General features: G+C 40.1%; 1 protein-coding gene across 6 annotated transcripts in view; it reads right to left on the reverse strand.

Annotated features, from left to right (window-relative positions):
- NRXN3 (neurexin 3) overlaps nucleotides 1-14,389 on the reverse strand; it is a 1,693,692-nt gene that overhangs the window by 83,560 nt on the left and 1,595,743 nt on the right. For 2 of the 6 annotated variants that reach the window (XM_061156509.1, XM_061156511.1), the window contains one exon: nucleotides 3,034-3,050. The exons of the other annotated variants lie outside the window; for them this stretch is intronic. In XM_061156509.1, the coding sequence (XP_061012492.1) occupies nucleotides 3,034-3,050 (17 nt within the window). The remainder of the gene's footprint in view (nucleotides 1-3,033; nucleotides 3,051-14,389) is intronic. 6 annotated transcript variants of the gene reach the window in all.

Genomic DNA, 14,389 nt, shown 5'->3' on the forward strand with positions numbered 1-14,389 from the left:
CATACTTCCAAGAAGGGGACAAAATAGTCTTTATCTTTCATCGGTTAGATTTCATAGGAGGCTAACAAAAGCTGATTAAGATGAGGGATTAGAGAAGACAACATGCTATTTATGATAGTCTGTGCTGTAGAAGCCCATATACCACTCCTCCAAAATTATGCACTTGTCCTGGGCCTCCACTGCCTTCCCCCAAGAATAATCTCAAGGGTGAAAGGATGGGGAGGGAAGACAGAGAGAAGGAACTGGAGAGCAGGAGAACAAAAATGTAATTGCCTATCAGCTCTACTATCATAACTGTTTTCAAACTCTGACTTGAGTTGAATCAGATGAACAACCAAATCAATTTCTGCAGTTGATGATCAGAACATTCTTAGCTTATAAATTAAAATGTCTTTCCTGGAGCACAAAGCGATGCCACTTCTGGGCTACCCAGTACAAGGAAGAAGAGAGTCTCCCCCCTTCTACACGCCCTTCATGCATTTCTTCCCTGTCCCTCTTAGCCTCTGACCACAGTCTTTGCTTTCTCAGTGTGATCCCAGCATCTGTGTCAGTGCAGAAGGTCCCCGAATGCTGAATAATCCATAGAGAGCTCATGCTTTTTTTCATCAGAGAAGTGTATGAACTATGGGGAAATCTAAAAGAGCACACATTAACAACCTCCACCAATATATAATTTCCAGGAGGCAAAGGAAGAGATGATCATGAAGGCAGGGGGGAAAAATATCCTGATATTGGAAAGCTTACTGCTCTGACTTGGCAGTGTGACTGTCACATAATCACAAAGCCCTGTGATCTTATTAAATGAATAAAGCATGGCTCACAAACCACACTGGTATATTAGAAACTTTAGACTCAATTTGATAAATGTTTATTGAGTGCCTAGTCTGCGCTAGATTCTATGTGCGGCAGTGTAAATACAAACTAAAAATCCCTTCGGTCAAGGATGTCATAGTCAAGGAGGGAGAGGAATTCATGAAATGTAATTACAATATGACTCATAAATGCCATTAAAGCAGAATAAATAAATCACCATAGAAACAGACTAGAGGGATAATTAACTTACTGTGAAAGCTGTAGTGAAAACATGGCATTTGGAGCTGGTCCTTGAAGGATGATGTCAGTCCTTATCTGCTACAGTCCCACCCAATCCACCTCCAAAACTTTGGTCATTTATTCATCCACTCACATTCATTCCTTAACCATTTACAAAGTGCCTGCTTTGGGTGGGACAGCCTGAACTAGCTCTGGGGCTACAATGCTGCCTTTGCACAACCAGGTCTAAAGTACATGATGGGAATGTATTGTTTGCTCTCCACTGGCCAGTAATTAAAATTTGGAAATAATTTCATCTGTGGCTACCTTATATGCTGAATCAATGTGCCTAGAGCCAGACAGAACCTCCAGATGTAGCCTTTCTACTGAAGCTCTTACTCTTTACAGAGATGGCTAGAATGCTGCATGGCCTATTGGTGTCCAACTGTCCCTTCATTTATACCCTCCTATCCCATCTTCTCCCCTATTCCAACTTGCAGTGATCGGGTGGACATCTGAAACTCAAACTCTGCAGTCCAGCTGACATGTGAACTTGGCCAGCTCATTCAATTCCTACTGGATTCTGCGTCTGGATTAACTCACTTCGAGCTCTGTCCTTCAGTCTAGGCACTTGTCTCCCCTTTTTGTCGCATCCATAACAACCAAAACCGAGTCCCTCTAAAACTGAGTTTTCCTGCCAAGTTTATGATTCACCTCTCTTTCCAGAAATGTCTTCTCTTTCTTGTCCCATCTTTGTTCTCCTCAGAATTGAGACGTACCAACAGAAAGGGGATGACAGAGGACGAGATGGTTGGATGGCATCACTGACTTGATGGACATGAATTTGAGCAAGCTCCGGGAGATGGTGATAGGCAGGGAGGCCTGGTGTGCTCCAGTCTACGGGATTGCTAAGAGTAGGACACGGCTTAGTGACTGAACAACAACAAAAAGGGGAACTGAAACAGCAGGACCTGGCAGGGCCCTCCCAGATACACAAGGCCCTCCATGTTCCCAGTTTCTTGTTCATAGAAAAAGGCTTTGGTCTCCGAGGCCTTCTCTGAACTCCAAGGAGCAGACGCTAGCAGTTACTAATTAGGGAAGTGAGGGGATGTGGAAACAAAGGAAAAGCAGTTGAGAAGCAAAGGCTGTGATAAAACAGAGTCTTAGTTCCTTCTCAAGGGACATATATAACCATTGAGTTGCTCTACAGGAACCAAGACCCCTACCCAGGTGGATGATGGTGACCACAAGTTCAGCACACGCACTGGACCCCAAGTTAGTTGGAATCAGAAGGTTGATGCTTCAGATTCTCCCAAACACCACTCTGTTACCTCATCAGCAGCCAATGAGAAGAAAGTCACGTCCCCTGCCACTCTTATCCCAAATGTCACCTTTAAAAACTCTTCTTTGAAAGCCACCAGGGAGTTCTAATCTTTTGAGCATGAGCTGCCCTTGATCCTTGCTTGACACCATGCAATACATGCTATACTTTCTCTTACTGAAACCCAGTGTTAGTAAAACTGACTTTGCTGTGCTGTGGGAAAGTGGACCCAGTTTTGGTTCAGTAACATAATCTTATTCTCTGGGAAGAATTTTGAATTGGTCTTACCCATTTTACATTAAACAACTTCCCTTGTGAATAATCCAATTCTTATCTGGCACTAAGAATCACCCCCAAATACACAACCTACTGCCCTAACTTGAAATTGGATGACTGCAGTAATTATGACTGAATCCATCCTGGGTTTGATTCCTTCGTGGATGTGGTCCAGAATGCTTGAAACTTATCCCTAGAGTCACAACCTCCCCTTCCTCCATCAGGTAGAATATTCAATTTTGGCATGGGTACCAAAATATATAAACACTAATTTCATGGTCTTATGTATTAAACATCCTCCAGTGATATTTAATATAAAACAGTACTATGCACAAGCCAATACAAAAGCCAGCTAAATGTAAATCTACATTGCTTGTGATATAAACAATCATAGAATTATATACTGCATTACTGTCCCTGACTGACGCTGGCTTGCTCCTTATACTATAATCCTTCTTTACCAGTAAATTTAAGAGTAGGGAAATCAAGTATCTAAGTCACCACCCCATTCAGTAATTTCAGTGGTGGGAAAAGGAAACTAATTGCACTACATATTTGATTCACTTCCTATTCCCCCTCCACCCCAACAACATGAGTCACAAACCATCCTCCCACATCACCACATCATCATCACGCTTCCCCTACAAATTTCCCTTCCTTATCCTATGACAAATTCAGAAGGCGGAAAGACTATCTAGTAAAAGGGAAGCATCAGTCATCTAGTTAGGATTTGTGCTTGTGCTCAGTTACCGGGTTGCAACTGACAATGGAAAAACACCTAATATAGAGAAACCAACGTGGACTATTACTTACATAGAAGTAATTGCAAGGTGGGCAGACTTTTCCAGCGGAACTTTCATCAAAGGGTATGCGAAGGCATGTTCTCAGGGAGACTGAATTTACTTTATCAAAGTCTGGTAATACCAAGGGAGTTCCGTGGTCTGACCAAGGATTTCAGATAGTAATCCAATGTCTAAGGTTCTAGAACGAGTTTCAGTCATTGTTCTGCCTCTTTTTATCTGGAGGTCTTCTCCAGTGGATGGGAAATTTTCATCCATTGGGAAAGCACAGAGCTGTGAAGTACTTACAGAGGTGAGACAGTACTTATAGAGGTGAGAAAGAGGAAATTAATTTGCTTTTGGATAAGCAAGATAACTACAGACTGGCAGAGCTCTGGATAATATGACCATTGACTTGCTCTCTGTATTTCAAAGTCTCCAAGAGATGTTTCTTGTATAGCAAACCCTTTGCAAATACAGAGTAATCACTCAAGATTATAAATGTCAGCCTATAGGATTACAGACACTGAACAAACCCAAAAGTCAATATTGGGAAAGGTCACAATGATGGACACATAAGCCACAGAACTAATCTCTTTGGTTAACATCTTGTAAGATTTTCCTCACAAATCACATAAAGTGCTTTAGGGCTCCTCTTTTCCAAATCTTCTCCAGAATATATTCCTGCCAATAAAATGTCTATCACAACTCTTCTGTATCATGCTAAATTGCCCAATTAAGAGTTGGGCATGTATGACATTTAGATGAATTAATTTACTTATCCATTTGTATTTTCAATAAATATTAATTGAGAAATTACTAGGTATTAGGACTGGAACTCACTGGTCAGCAGAAACACAGTGGTGAACAGAATGAATCTAGTCTGCCTGGGTTCAAATTCCAACTTCACCTATTAGCTGTGTAAATTTGGGGAGTTACTTAACTTCTCTCTTCCTCAGTTTTATCATCTGTATAATGGGGACTGCTCTGGGAATTATGTAAGTTAATACATATAAAGTGCTTAGAAGAGGGTGGGGCAAATGTAAGCAACTAAGCTGATGATGGCTGATTTAATGATGATGTGACACATGATGATGTTACTTATTAGGAGGAAACCAACATGGATCAACTAACCAGACCAATACCTCACAGATAATGACTCTTCCTATAGTATGGTGAAAGAAAAATACATGGTGCTATGAGAACATACAAATGGGAGGTTAGATCCAATCAGGGAACTCAGGGAAGCATTTCTTTTACAAAAAATAATTGAGTTGAGACCTGAGGGGTAAAATGAAATAAACAGGCCAGAGTGTTAGGAAGGAAGGAGAACTCCATGAAGAGTGCATCAAATGTATAAAGGCCCGTTGCTGGGAGGCAGCAATGCAGCCCATTAGCAAAAACTCGAGGGAAGTCAATATGGCTGGAACATAGAGGTCAGGGTTGGAAGGACGAATTTAGGACTGGTGAGGAATGAGACTAAAGAGGCAGGAGACAGATTGTACAGGGCCCTGTCCACTGCATGAAGGATCTAGTCTTCCCCAAGAGTAATGGGAAGCCACTAACGTGATTCTGATAAGTGAGAACAAGGATTCACACCTAGGTCCCCATTCAGTGCTCATCAAAAAACTACGTGAGCAGGCAGTGTGATCAGTGTCATGGAGCTGAAAGGCGCCTGTCCTCTGCCACCTCTTGGTATGCTATGCAACTCATTTCCCATTACTTCTCAGCTTGCAACCCACCTCCAGCAAAACCAAACTATTTGGAATTCAGAATGTATCATGTAGGCTCGCTGCCACGTTCTGTGTGTGGTTTCCTCTGCCAGCAATGCCCTCCTGCCTCCTCCCTGCCTGGTAACTTCTATTCAGCCTTTAAGGCACAGCTTTACCATCTGCAAATAACATGGCCCTGGGTACAGTAGATTCTCAAGGAATGTTTGCTGTCAGCATGCATGAGTCTGTACTCATTGCAACATCAGAGTTCTGATCAGGATCAGCTTGCCAAGGGCCTAAGGAGATCTCCGTGAGACCACGAATTCCTTATGACCAGCAAGAAAGTCAGCAAAGAGCTCATACTTTTTCAGGTTCCTCAATTCAAAAAGTTTTGTAAATTTATTTTAAAACACGAGTCCCATCCTACGGCGATAAGAGCACATTGAAGTCCCTGGTTGCAAGAGTCAGTTCCCTGTCTTTGCTCTATCTAAGGCACTTTTTTTCTTTTTTTTTAAATAATTTAACTCAATCCCACAGAACTCAGTTGACAAGGCCTTCTGCCAATGGTCTTGTGTACCAAATTAGATGTGATCGTGTCTGTATGAGAAACTTTGGCATTTGATGTTTCTGAGTACAGGAATTCAGCTCAGGAACGGGCTTTTTGAAAAGCTAAGTGTCTCTCAGGGGTGTCAGATAACTCATCGATAAATAAGATGCAGAGGACCTTTGGCATGCTTTGTTAATCATGTCACATGAACTTATATTACTCTAGTCACCAGTTAATGTGGCAGCCACTACTCCCAGGAGAAAAGCCTATTTCTGGAGGCAGAGAGAGAGTTCACAGCAGAGAGCTGCACGAAGTGGACATATGGGTCTGGTTATCCTGACAAAATAGTTAGACAGGTACAAAGTGAGACTGTACTAGGATATTTGATGCAGGGTATTTTTTTTTCTAATAATGATAACAATAAAACATTAGAAATATCCTAATTACCCAACAATAGAGGATTGATTAAATAAGAATGAGTGAAGAATAAAAATGTACCTGGGTATAGACATGCAAATATGGACTCATATGTTCAAAAATTGGTTTATTCTAAATAAATGCTATATGAACACTGTTCCCCCACTCACCCACCTTTAACACTGTATTTGAAATATCTTTACATGCCATTGCATGTGGGTGTATTTATTATTTAAATCAAAGTATAAGACCATGTAAACACTGATGTTTTTAAATACTTGAAATTTATAAAACTTTTGGAATTAAAAGTAGGGAATGTGAAAAGTAACAGACATTTCCTTTTTACTTCCTAATCAGTCATGTTGAACTTGTGATCTCCTATTGCAGAAGTGAGTCCCTAGTCAGAATGACCTTCTCAAGATTTTTTGAAAATATGAATATAGTTATTTATTTACTTGACTGCGTTGCACCCTAGCTGCGGCATGCAGGCATGCAAACTTCTCTCTAGTTGTGGCAAACAGGCTCAAAAGCGTGGGCTCAGTAGTTTGCAGCGTGTGGGTTTAGTTGCCCTGTGGCATGTGGAATCATCCCAGACCAGGGATCGAACGTGTGTTCTCTGCATGGGGAGGCAGATTCTTAAACACTGGACCACGAGGGAAGTCCCCAGTTCATGATTTATATGCAGAGCTTCACTCATATGGACCACATAGAATTTCCTGGCAGTATGCTATTTGCTATAGATGAAATGAACAAGACCAAGGCTGCTGAGGGAAGCAGCAAGTCAGGGAGTAACCTATTAGAGCAGAATGGAGGCATCGCTATAGGCACACACCCGTGTGCTCTGCTGTCACGGAAGCTGCCGGGACTCCCCTGGGAAGGTACCACACCACGTGGGGTGACTGCAAGAGTAACTGAGCCCAACGAACGTCAAGTTCCCACTCTAGCACTTGGGATACACAAAGGTTCAATGAACAGCAGAAAGCTGCTCTCTTGAAAGAGCATTGGCCGTATGTCTGAAGGTACCGGGAACCACATTTTGGTGTAAAGGTATTTGGATAGGCTGCTAGTGAAATGCTTAGGGATGTTTTTGTCTTCTGCGTATCAGGCTCACCTGTGGTTCTTTTATCTTGTCTCCTACGATATAAATCACCAACACTATCTGATAGGTTGAAGCTGAGCTTCCATCCAAGTAGAATTAACGTGGTATTTTATACTTATATGTCATCAGGATAAAGCATGAAGCTTCTAGTCAGGTTGACAAATAATAAAGTGAAAATATTAAGGTGAATTAGACAAGATCATTGGTCTTAACTGACTGAATAGTTCTGTGGTATGTTTGCAGTATGTGTGTGTGTATGTGAATGTTGGAAGAACGTGTGTGTGAGGGGGGGTAAAGATCAATTTACAACAGATACAATAAAAAAAATTCAGAATACTGGTGACATCATAGAAACCAAAATAATATAAGAAATGAGCAGATAAACGAGAATAAATACTGCCTTGAGAACCAGTCTGTGTAGATGTTGGCTATGTGTGTGTTAGTCACTCAGTCGTGTCCGACTCTTTGCTACCCCACAGACTGTAGCCCGCCAGGCTTCTCTGTCCATGGGATTCTCCAGGCAAGAATACTGGAGTGGATTGCCATTCCCTTCTCCAAGATGTTGGCTATGTATATTCTAATGCCATACTTTTTGACTTAGATCTGGGCTGGATGAAGTGCAAGCTGGACTCAATATTGCCAGGAGAAATATCAATAACCTCAGATATGCAGATGACATCACCCTTAAGGCAGAAAGCAAAGAGGAACTAAAAAGCCTCTTGATGAAAGTGAAAGAGGAGAGTGAAAAAGCTCGCTTAAAACTCAACATTCAAAAATCTAAGATCATGGCATCCTCTCCCATCACTTCATGGCAAATAGATGGGGAAACAATGGAAACAGTGACAGACTTTTTTTTCTTTTGGCAAGAAAATCACTGCAGATGGTGACTGCAGCCATGAAATTAAAAGATGCTTGCTCCTTGGAAGAAAAGTTATGACCAACCTAGACAGCATATTAAAAAGCAGAGACATTACTATGTTGACATAGGTCCATCTAGTCAAAGCAACCATTTTTCCAGTGGTCATGTATGGATGTGAGAGTTGGATTATAAAGAAAGCTGACCACCGAAGAATTGATGCTTTTGTACAGTGGTGTTGGAGAAGACTCTTGAGAGTCCCTTGAACTGCAAGGAAATCAAACCAGTCAATCCTAAAGAAAATCAGTCCTGAATATTCACTGGAAGGATTGATGCTGAAGCTGAAGCTCCAATATTTTGGTCACCTGATGTGAAAAGCCAACTCACTGGAAAAAATCCTGATGCTGAGAAAGATTGAAGAGAGGAGGAGAAGGGGATGACAGAGCACAAAATGTTTGGATGGCATCACCAAGTCAATGGACATGAGTTAGAGCAAGCTCTGGGTGATGGTGAAGGACAGGGAAGCCTGGTGTGAAGCAGTCCATGGGGTTGCAAAGAGTTGAACATGACTGAGCAAATGAAGAACCAAAAGTCAAAGAGCTAAGTGTTCTCTTCCTGAGCAGACTCCCCATCAACATGCCACTCTGAGTTCTCTGCATAAGGGTAATGGAGAAGCGTGTAAGGGAACACTCTATAAGTGGCAGTTTCCTAGCTGAAAGCTCAGAAAAAGGTGAAGGAATAGAGTTTAGAAAATAAGAACCTAAGAAGCTTCATTTAGTAGGTGACTCCCAGTGTAGCTGTAGTGGATTCCCTCCCGAGACAAGGCCCTGATTCCAGAGCTGTCCACAAAGGCATCAAGTAAGCCAGCCAGTGAAGTGGCTCCCTCCTTCTCCTTTAGCCCTTTATTCCTTATGAGTGGGGCCAATATTTAGAATGCAGCTATTGCTCTCAGTGATTAAACAATTTTTCCCCTTTCACACTGCTGATTTTCTTTTTGAAGGCTGAGTCATCCTCCAGGGAAAATCTTTTACTCAATGGACTCCACTTCCTTTATCAGCTTCACTAAGTGAAATCAAAGATTATAAACAGGATGGCAGCTGGTGTGGAAGAAATGAGGTTTGAAATGAGGGATGGATGTTCCACATTTAACAGTGTTTTGAGGACGATGGATAAGACCATGGTAACACTCAACCAAAAATTTAAAAAAAAGGAACCTAACCTAATAACTTCTTTTCAGAAGTGAAAATGCTAAGTATCATTGGACATGGCAAACTCTTATTTAAAAATACCACATTTACAAAAGTGTTAAATTTTTACTTTATAAATAACCTATTGTACCAATCTTACATATAGCTAAATATTACTTCTTCATCTTCAAAATGAAGTAGAATAAAAGTTAAATAAATTGTTCAAGGCAAGTGAAGCACTTACATAGAAATAAGGATTCAAATTTATTTCCTACTAACTACTATCAATCCTTCAAACTCATTATCACCATGCATGGCATTATTTTTATACAAATTGTGGCTTAATGTTATTGTTTTAAAAAATAAATGAGATAAAATCACCCTGCCCCCAAACTTAGCACATGCCCATTCAACCTCTGCAGGAAAATGTTTGAATGATACTATTACTTTGCATCTGTTTTGCATGATGGTGATGATCAGAGTAGGAAAGATAACCACCACTGTTCATGGATCTTTCTTTATGTCAGGCACTATGCTAGGTAAATAACATGGGTTACCATAATTAAGCCTCACAACAATCCTACATAGCTATTCTAGTACCAAGTCCTCCTTTTACAAAGAAGAAATGGAGACTGAGAGAAGCTAAATAAATTGAACAAGCTGATAGAGCTAATAAGTGATGAATACATGAGCTTATATGTGATGCTGGGAAAGATTGAAGGCAGGAGGAGATGGTTCGATAGCATCACAGACTCAACGGACATGAGTTTGAGTAAACTCCGGGAGTTGGCGATGGACAGGGAGGTCTGGCATGCTGCAGCCCATGGGATCGCAGAGAGTCGGACACGACTGAGCGACTGGACTGAACCGATGTGAGCTAAATCTACCTGATATCAGAATATGAACACTCAGCACCCTGGAAATTTGGTCTTTTCTTTAGTTCCCCTCAAGATATCATTGAATTTGGGCATAATGAGATGGAAAATACTGAAAGCTCTGGGTTACACCCATGAATAAGCCATTTTACACCACCTACACATTTCAAGCAGTCTTCCTTCCTCAAGACATCTGGTCGGGCACACTTCTTTCTACTACTTGAGAATGCAAGGGTAGCATTTCACTAATCGGATTATGTGTAACTCTAATCCAATCAATGACAGGAAAGAGTTAATGCGCTAATTTTCTTGCAAGGAGTAAATTGCCCGAACCTTGCTGATTTAGGAGTGCTAGCAGTTTTTCCAATATTTAGTCTTATGAAGTCACCACGCTGATTCCTCTAGAGTAAGGTAGAAGTGAGAATTAGAAATGTGCTGAGTTACAGAACTCCGTAAAGGCAGTTTCAAGGCTTCCACCTAACCTTGTTTCCAACATGAAATCAGCATTCCCCCAGGCACCTTATACTAATTCATTCAGGATGCAAACTATTGACACAGTGAATTTATACAGTCACACAGGAGTGACTGCCCCAAATATACAGCCGATGTCAAATGCAGCCCCAGAGTCAGGAATGAGCTGAAGGTACTCTCACGCCTATGGCTCCAAAGAGACACTCAAGGCACAAGGAAAGTCTGATCAGGGCCTTCTTCCTTTTAAGATTCAGCCTTTGGCCCGCATGAAGAGTTTAAAGATTTTCTTTGTGCATATGAGCTGATTCAGTCACTTAAACAATCAAAAGTAAGTTAATTGATAGAAACTGGATATTGTTGCTCAGCTGGGAAGAGTTCTAGTTGAGATGACTTTCTATAGAAATTTTAAGCTTTAAGATTTAAATGAAATCCAACCCACTGTTGCTCAAATTTCCACAGTCTGATGAGAAAGGTATTTGGAGGACAACAGAATGCATTTCTTATCTATTGGCCAAATAATCTGTGTCACATCTGGGAAAAGAACAGTCTCCCTACACAGCTATGATGAAGGATATTGTAGTAGACCAAACATGAAGTTTATTGCCTCTTCATGAGATACTGAAATACAGAAACACAGTGAAGGAAGGTCTGTTGGGTGGCCAAATGTTTCCTAGTTAGTTACTGGTGAGCCAAACGTGAGGGTCAACAACAACCAAAGACAAATGTTAGCTGTATAAAAATTTATTAAATATTTCTTTATTCTTTTTTCTTTGCCTTATCTCTCACTATTCTATTATCAGCAGGGGGTCCTCATTTTCTCTCTTAGCTACATCAACACCCTATTCCTCAACCATAACCTCCTAGAGCAATAACTTAGGTTTTTCTATTGGACATAGTTCACTTGCTATGTGCATAATTACAGTGAATGACTATGAAGCACATCCGCCCTGGGGCCACCTTTGGTGACTGTGACGGGACACGTGTAAGCCAAGGGCAATGAGGCCAAGGGGGTGCCTGGCCGCCAGTTGAGACTTCGCAGGCACAGCCACGCGTATCTCTGAGCTGCCCTGATTTGTGCCAGGTGCCCCTTGTCAGCGTGAAGAAAGACAAGTCGTGATAAGCCAGAAGACAGTGTGTGCCAGTGGACTCTTTGAGGCTCTCTTGCTGAGGGCACCTGAGAAAGGTTAGCAGAAGTGGGAGGAGGCAAATTCATCCAACACAACAGAGGATCTGAGAGATTTCCCCCTGGGTAAGTACGCTTTCTTTGGATTTTAAAGCAAATTTATTTTTAAGTTCCCCCTTGCTCTTTGAGAAATATTTTTTTTAGGCATATCCTCTGCTTGAATATGTTTTTTATCCTTATTTCCTCCTCCGTTTTATCCCTTTTTCTCCCCTCAACTTCTTTCTTTTCCTCCAAAGAAAATACCACAGGCCAAAAATCTGTGTGACTTCTTAGAAAGTTTTTTTTTTAAGGTTAACTTATTCAAATACATGCACTAAGGCTTGGAATTAGAAATCATAATTATTATTTTTCCAAATCCCTAGGAATAAAGCTGATATCTGCATTAGGAAATTTGGGGTCCTTCTTTTAGTCAGTTATTAGAACTATTTATATGGGTTAAATGTTCTTTGGACATTTAAATATTACTAGTAGTAAGTATTGTAGTAACCATTACTAGACTTAGCTCACTTTGCTTCTTTTTTTTGAGAAGTACTATGCCTTCTGGCCCACAGTTCGGTATGATCCCACCTAATACACACACACACACACACACATATGAAAGGTGTATGTAGAGATACTTTTCCAGTATACCAATTTCAGAAATTATCCTACTTCAGTTCCAACACTGCATCTTAGTCATATAACACACAGTATTCATTCCTCCAATCAGAGACGGAAAATATTTACAAAGACAGATCTTGTCTACCTACATGGCTCTTTTTGAATGTCATACAAATATATTTTGATCTGATTTCCTATTGCCAAATAAACAGCCCAGATTTCCTTTCTTCTATGAAATTAAGCTTTCATGTGTGCATCTTTCTAATCAAGACATTATATTCCATCCTAGAGTAATCTTTACTATTTATGTGGTAACTTTATGACTAAATTTGGATTAAAACATATTTCAGAAATATTAAATTTTTACTTTGAAGTACTACTCTAAACTATTTATCAAATTAAATACTTTACTACATATAAGAATTCAAACCAATTTTTGAATGTCATATCATAAGCGATTGTGGCAACAGAAGCAGAAATACGACTTCTAGGAAGAATGTGATTTCCTTCATAAGACTGAAAGTATACAGCTCCTTTTAATTGTTCTGAATAAGTGACTTTGCAACAATATATATAGGGTGTTTTTCTATTTAATCTAAATACCCCTAAAAGTAATCATTTAGGAAAATAGGATTTCCATTTAACTGAGCTTTGTTGTTGTAAAAATAGCAGAGAAGTATTCTGTCAACAGTGAAAGACAAGGTTTGCGGAAGTGTACAATGTCAATAGTCAAAACATGTTATTTGACTGCTTATGGGTATTAGCAGTGGTCTTTTTTAAGCTTTAACCACTTCTTTTTTTCTTTTTTTTAGCCACTTCTTATTAAGCAAGAAGTATGTTTATTATCCAGTTATAACAGTAAGTTCTGACTTGAAACACCCAGTCAGTCTCTTCAACGTCTAAGTCTTATCAAGTAACTAAGCTACTGGATCATTATGCCAAAGCTCAAAGCATTTAATTTTACTACTACTTTAAAAATCTCATTGTCACCTACTTTGTTTTGTCCTCAATGCCTTTTTCTCCAAGAGCAGATTTCTGAAATTCAGAAAATACATAGATGAATAAGAGGATATCAAGGCAAACAAAACAGAAAGGCAAATGGGTCTAATTTCTCTCCCTTACTGATGAGAAAGCTGAATCTTGTGGCATTTACATGGCTCCCCTGGATAGTTGCAACTGGGAACCCATGACAGGAGGCCAAATCCTGAGAAGCACAAAGCGTTCGAAAACAATGCCTCAGTGGTTTAGATGTCTTCCAGCAAGGAGTGTGTAAAGTTCATCTCACTTTCTACTTGGCCACTCTATCTCTGATTCTCTGAATTTCTGACACGGTGTTGGACATTACCTAAGTACAGCTGGACTTTGGTTTAGAGATACCAAATGTAGTTTATAATTTTTGTCCTTAAGGAAGTCAAGGAGGAAAAAGGTGAACAAGAGTGATCTGAAAAACACTTTAATGGCCTAAAAGTAGGGGAATTTGCTAGCTTGTTCCATGAAGGTAATCCTATCCTGTCCCATAAAGGATTACCTTCCTGGAAAAAAAGAATTTCCTTAATGTCAGTACATAATGCATTCTGCTTTAAAAGAGAATGTATATTTAAGGAAGAGAAAAAGTGTATTTTTTATTGTCCAAACTCTTGAAGTAGCTTTGTAAGCTGGCAACAGCAAAGAATTAATATGGCTGAAAGGTTGTATCCAAGGTCATGTGACAAATCAATATCAGACCTGGACAGGAATGCAGAGTCCTTGCCTCTAGTGTTCTTTCCACTGCACTGTGCTGCATCTTTCAAATTAGATAAGTGACACTAGTGATTTGCAGACTTTTTAAATTAATGATACAAAAATACACATATGCTTGAAGATTAAACTGGGAGGAGAAAAAGAGCAGATCTAATTAACACCACAGGGATAACTTACAATACATCAGTCAGACAATATCATTATTAATTTGACCTACCTTTCTTAAAAATGTCAAGAAATCCATCAATGATCAGACATGGCTGCAGCTTCTGTTTGAGTCTCTCAGTAAGACAG

The sequence above is a fragment of the Dama dama genome, chromosome 12, assembly GCF_033118175.1.
Source record: "Dama dama isolate Ldn47 chromosome 12, ASM3311817v1, whole genome shotgun sequence".
Lineage (NCBI taxonomy): Eukaryota > Metazoa > Chordata > Mammalia > Artiodactyla > Cervidae > Dama > Dama dama.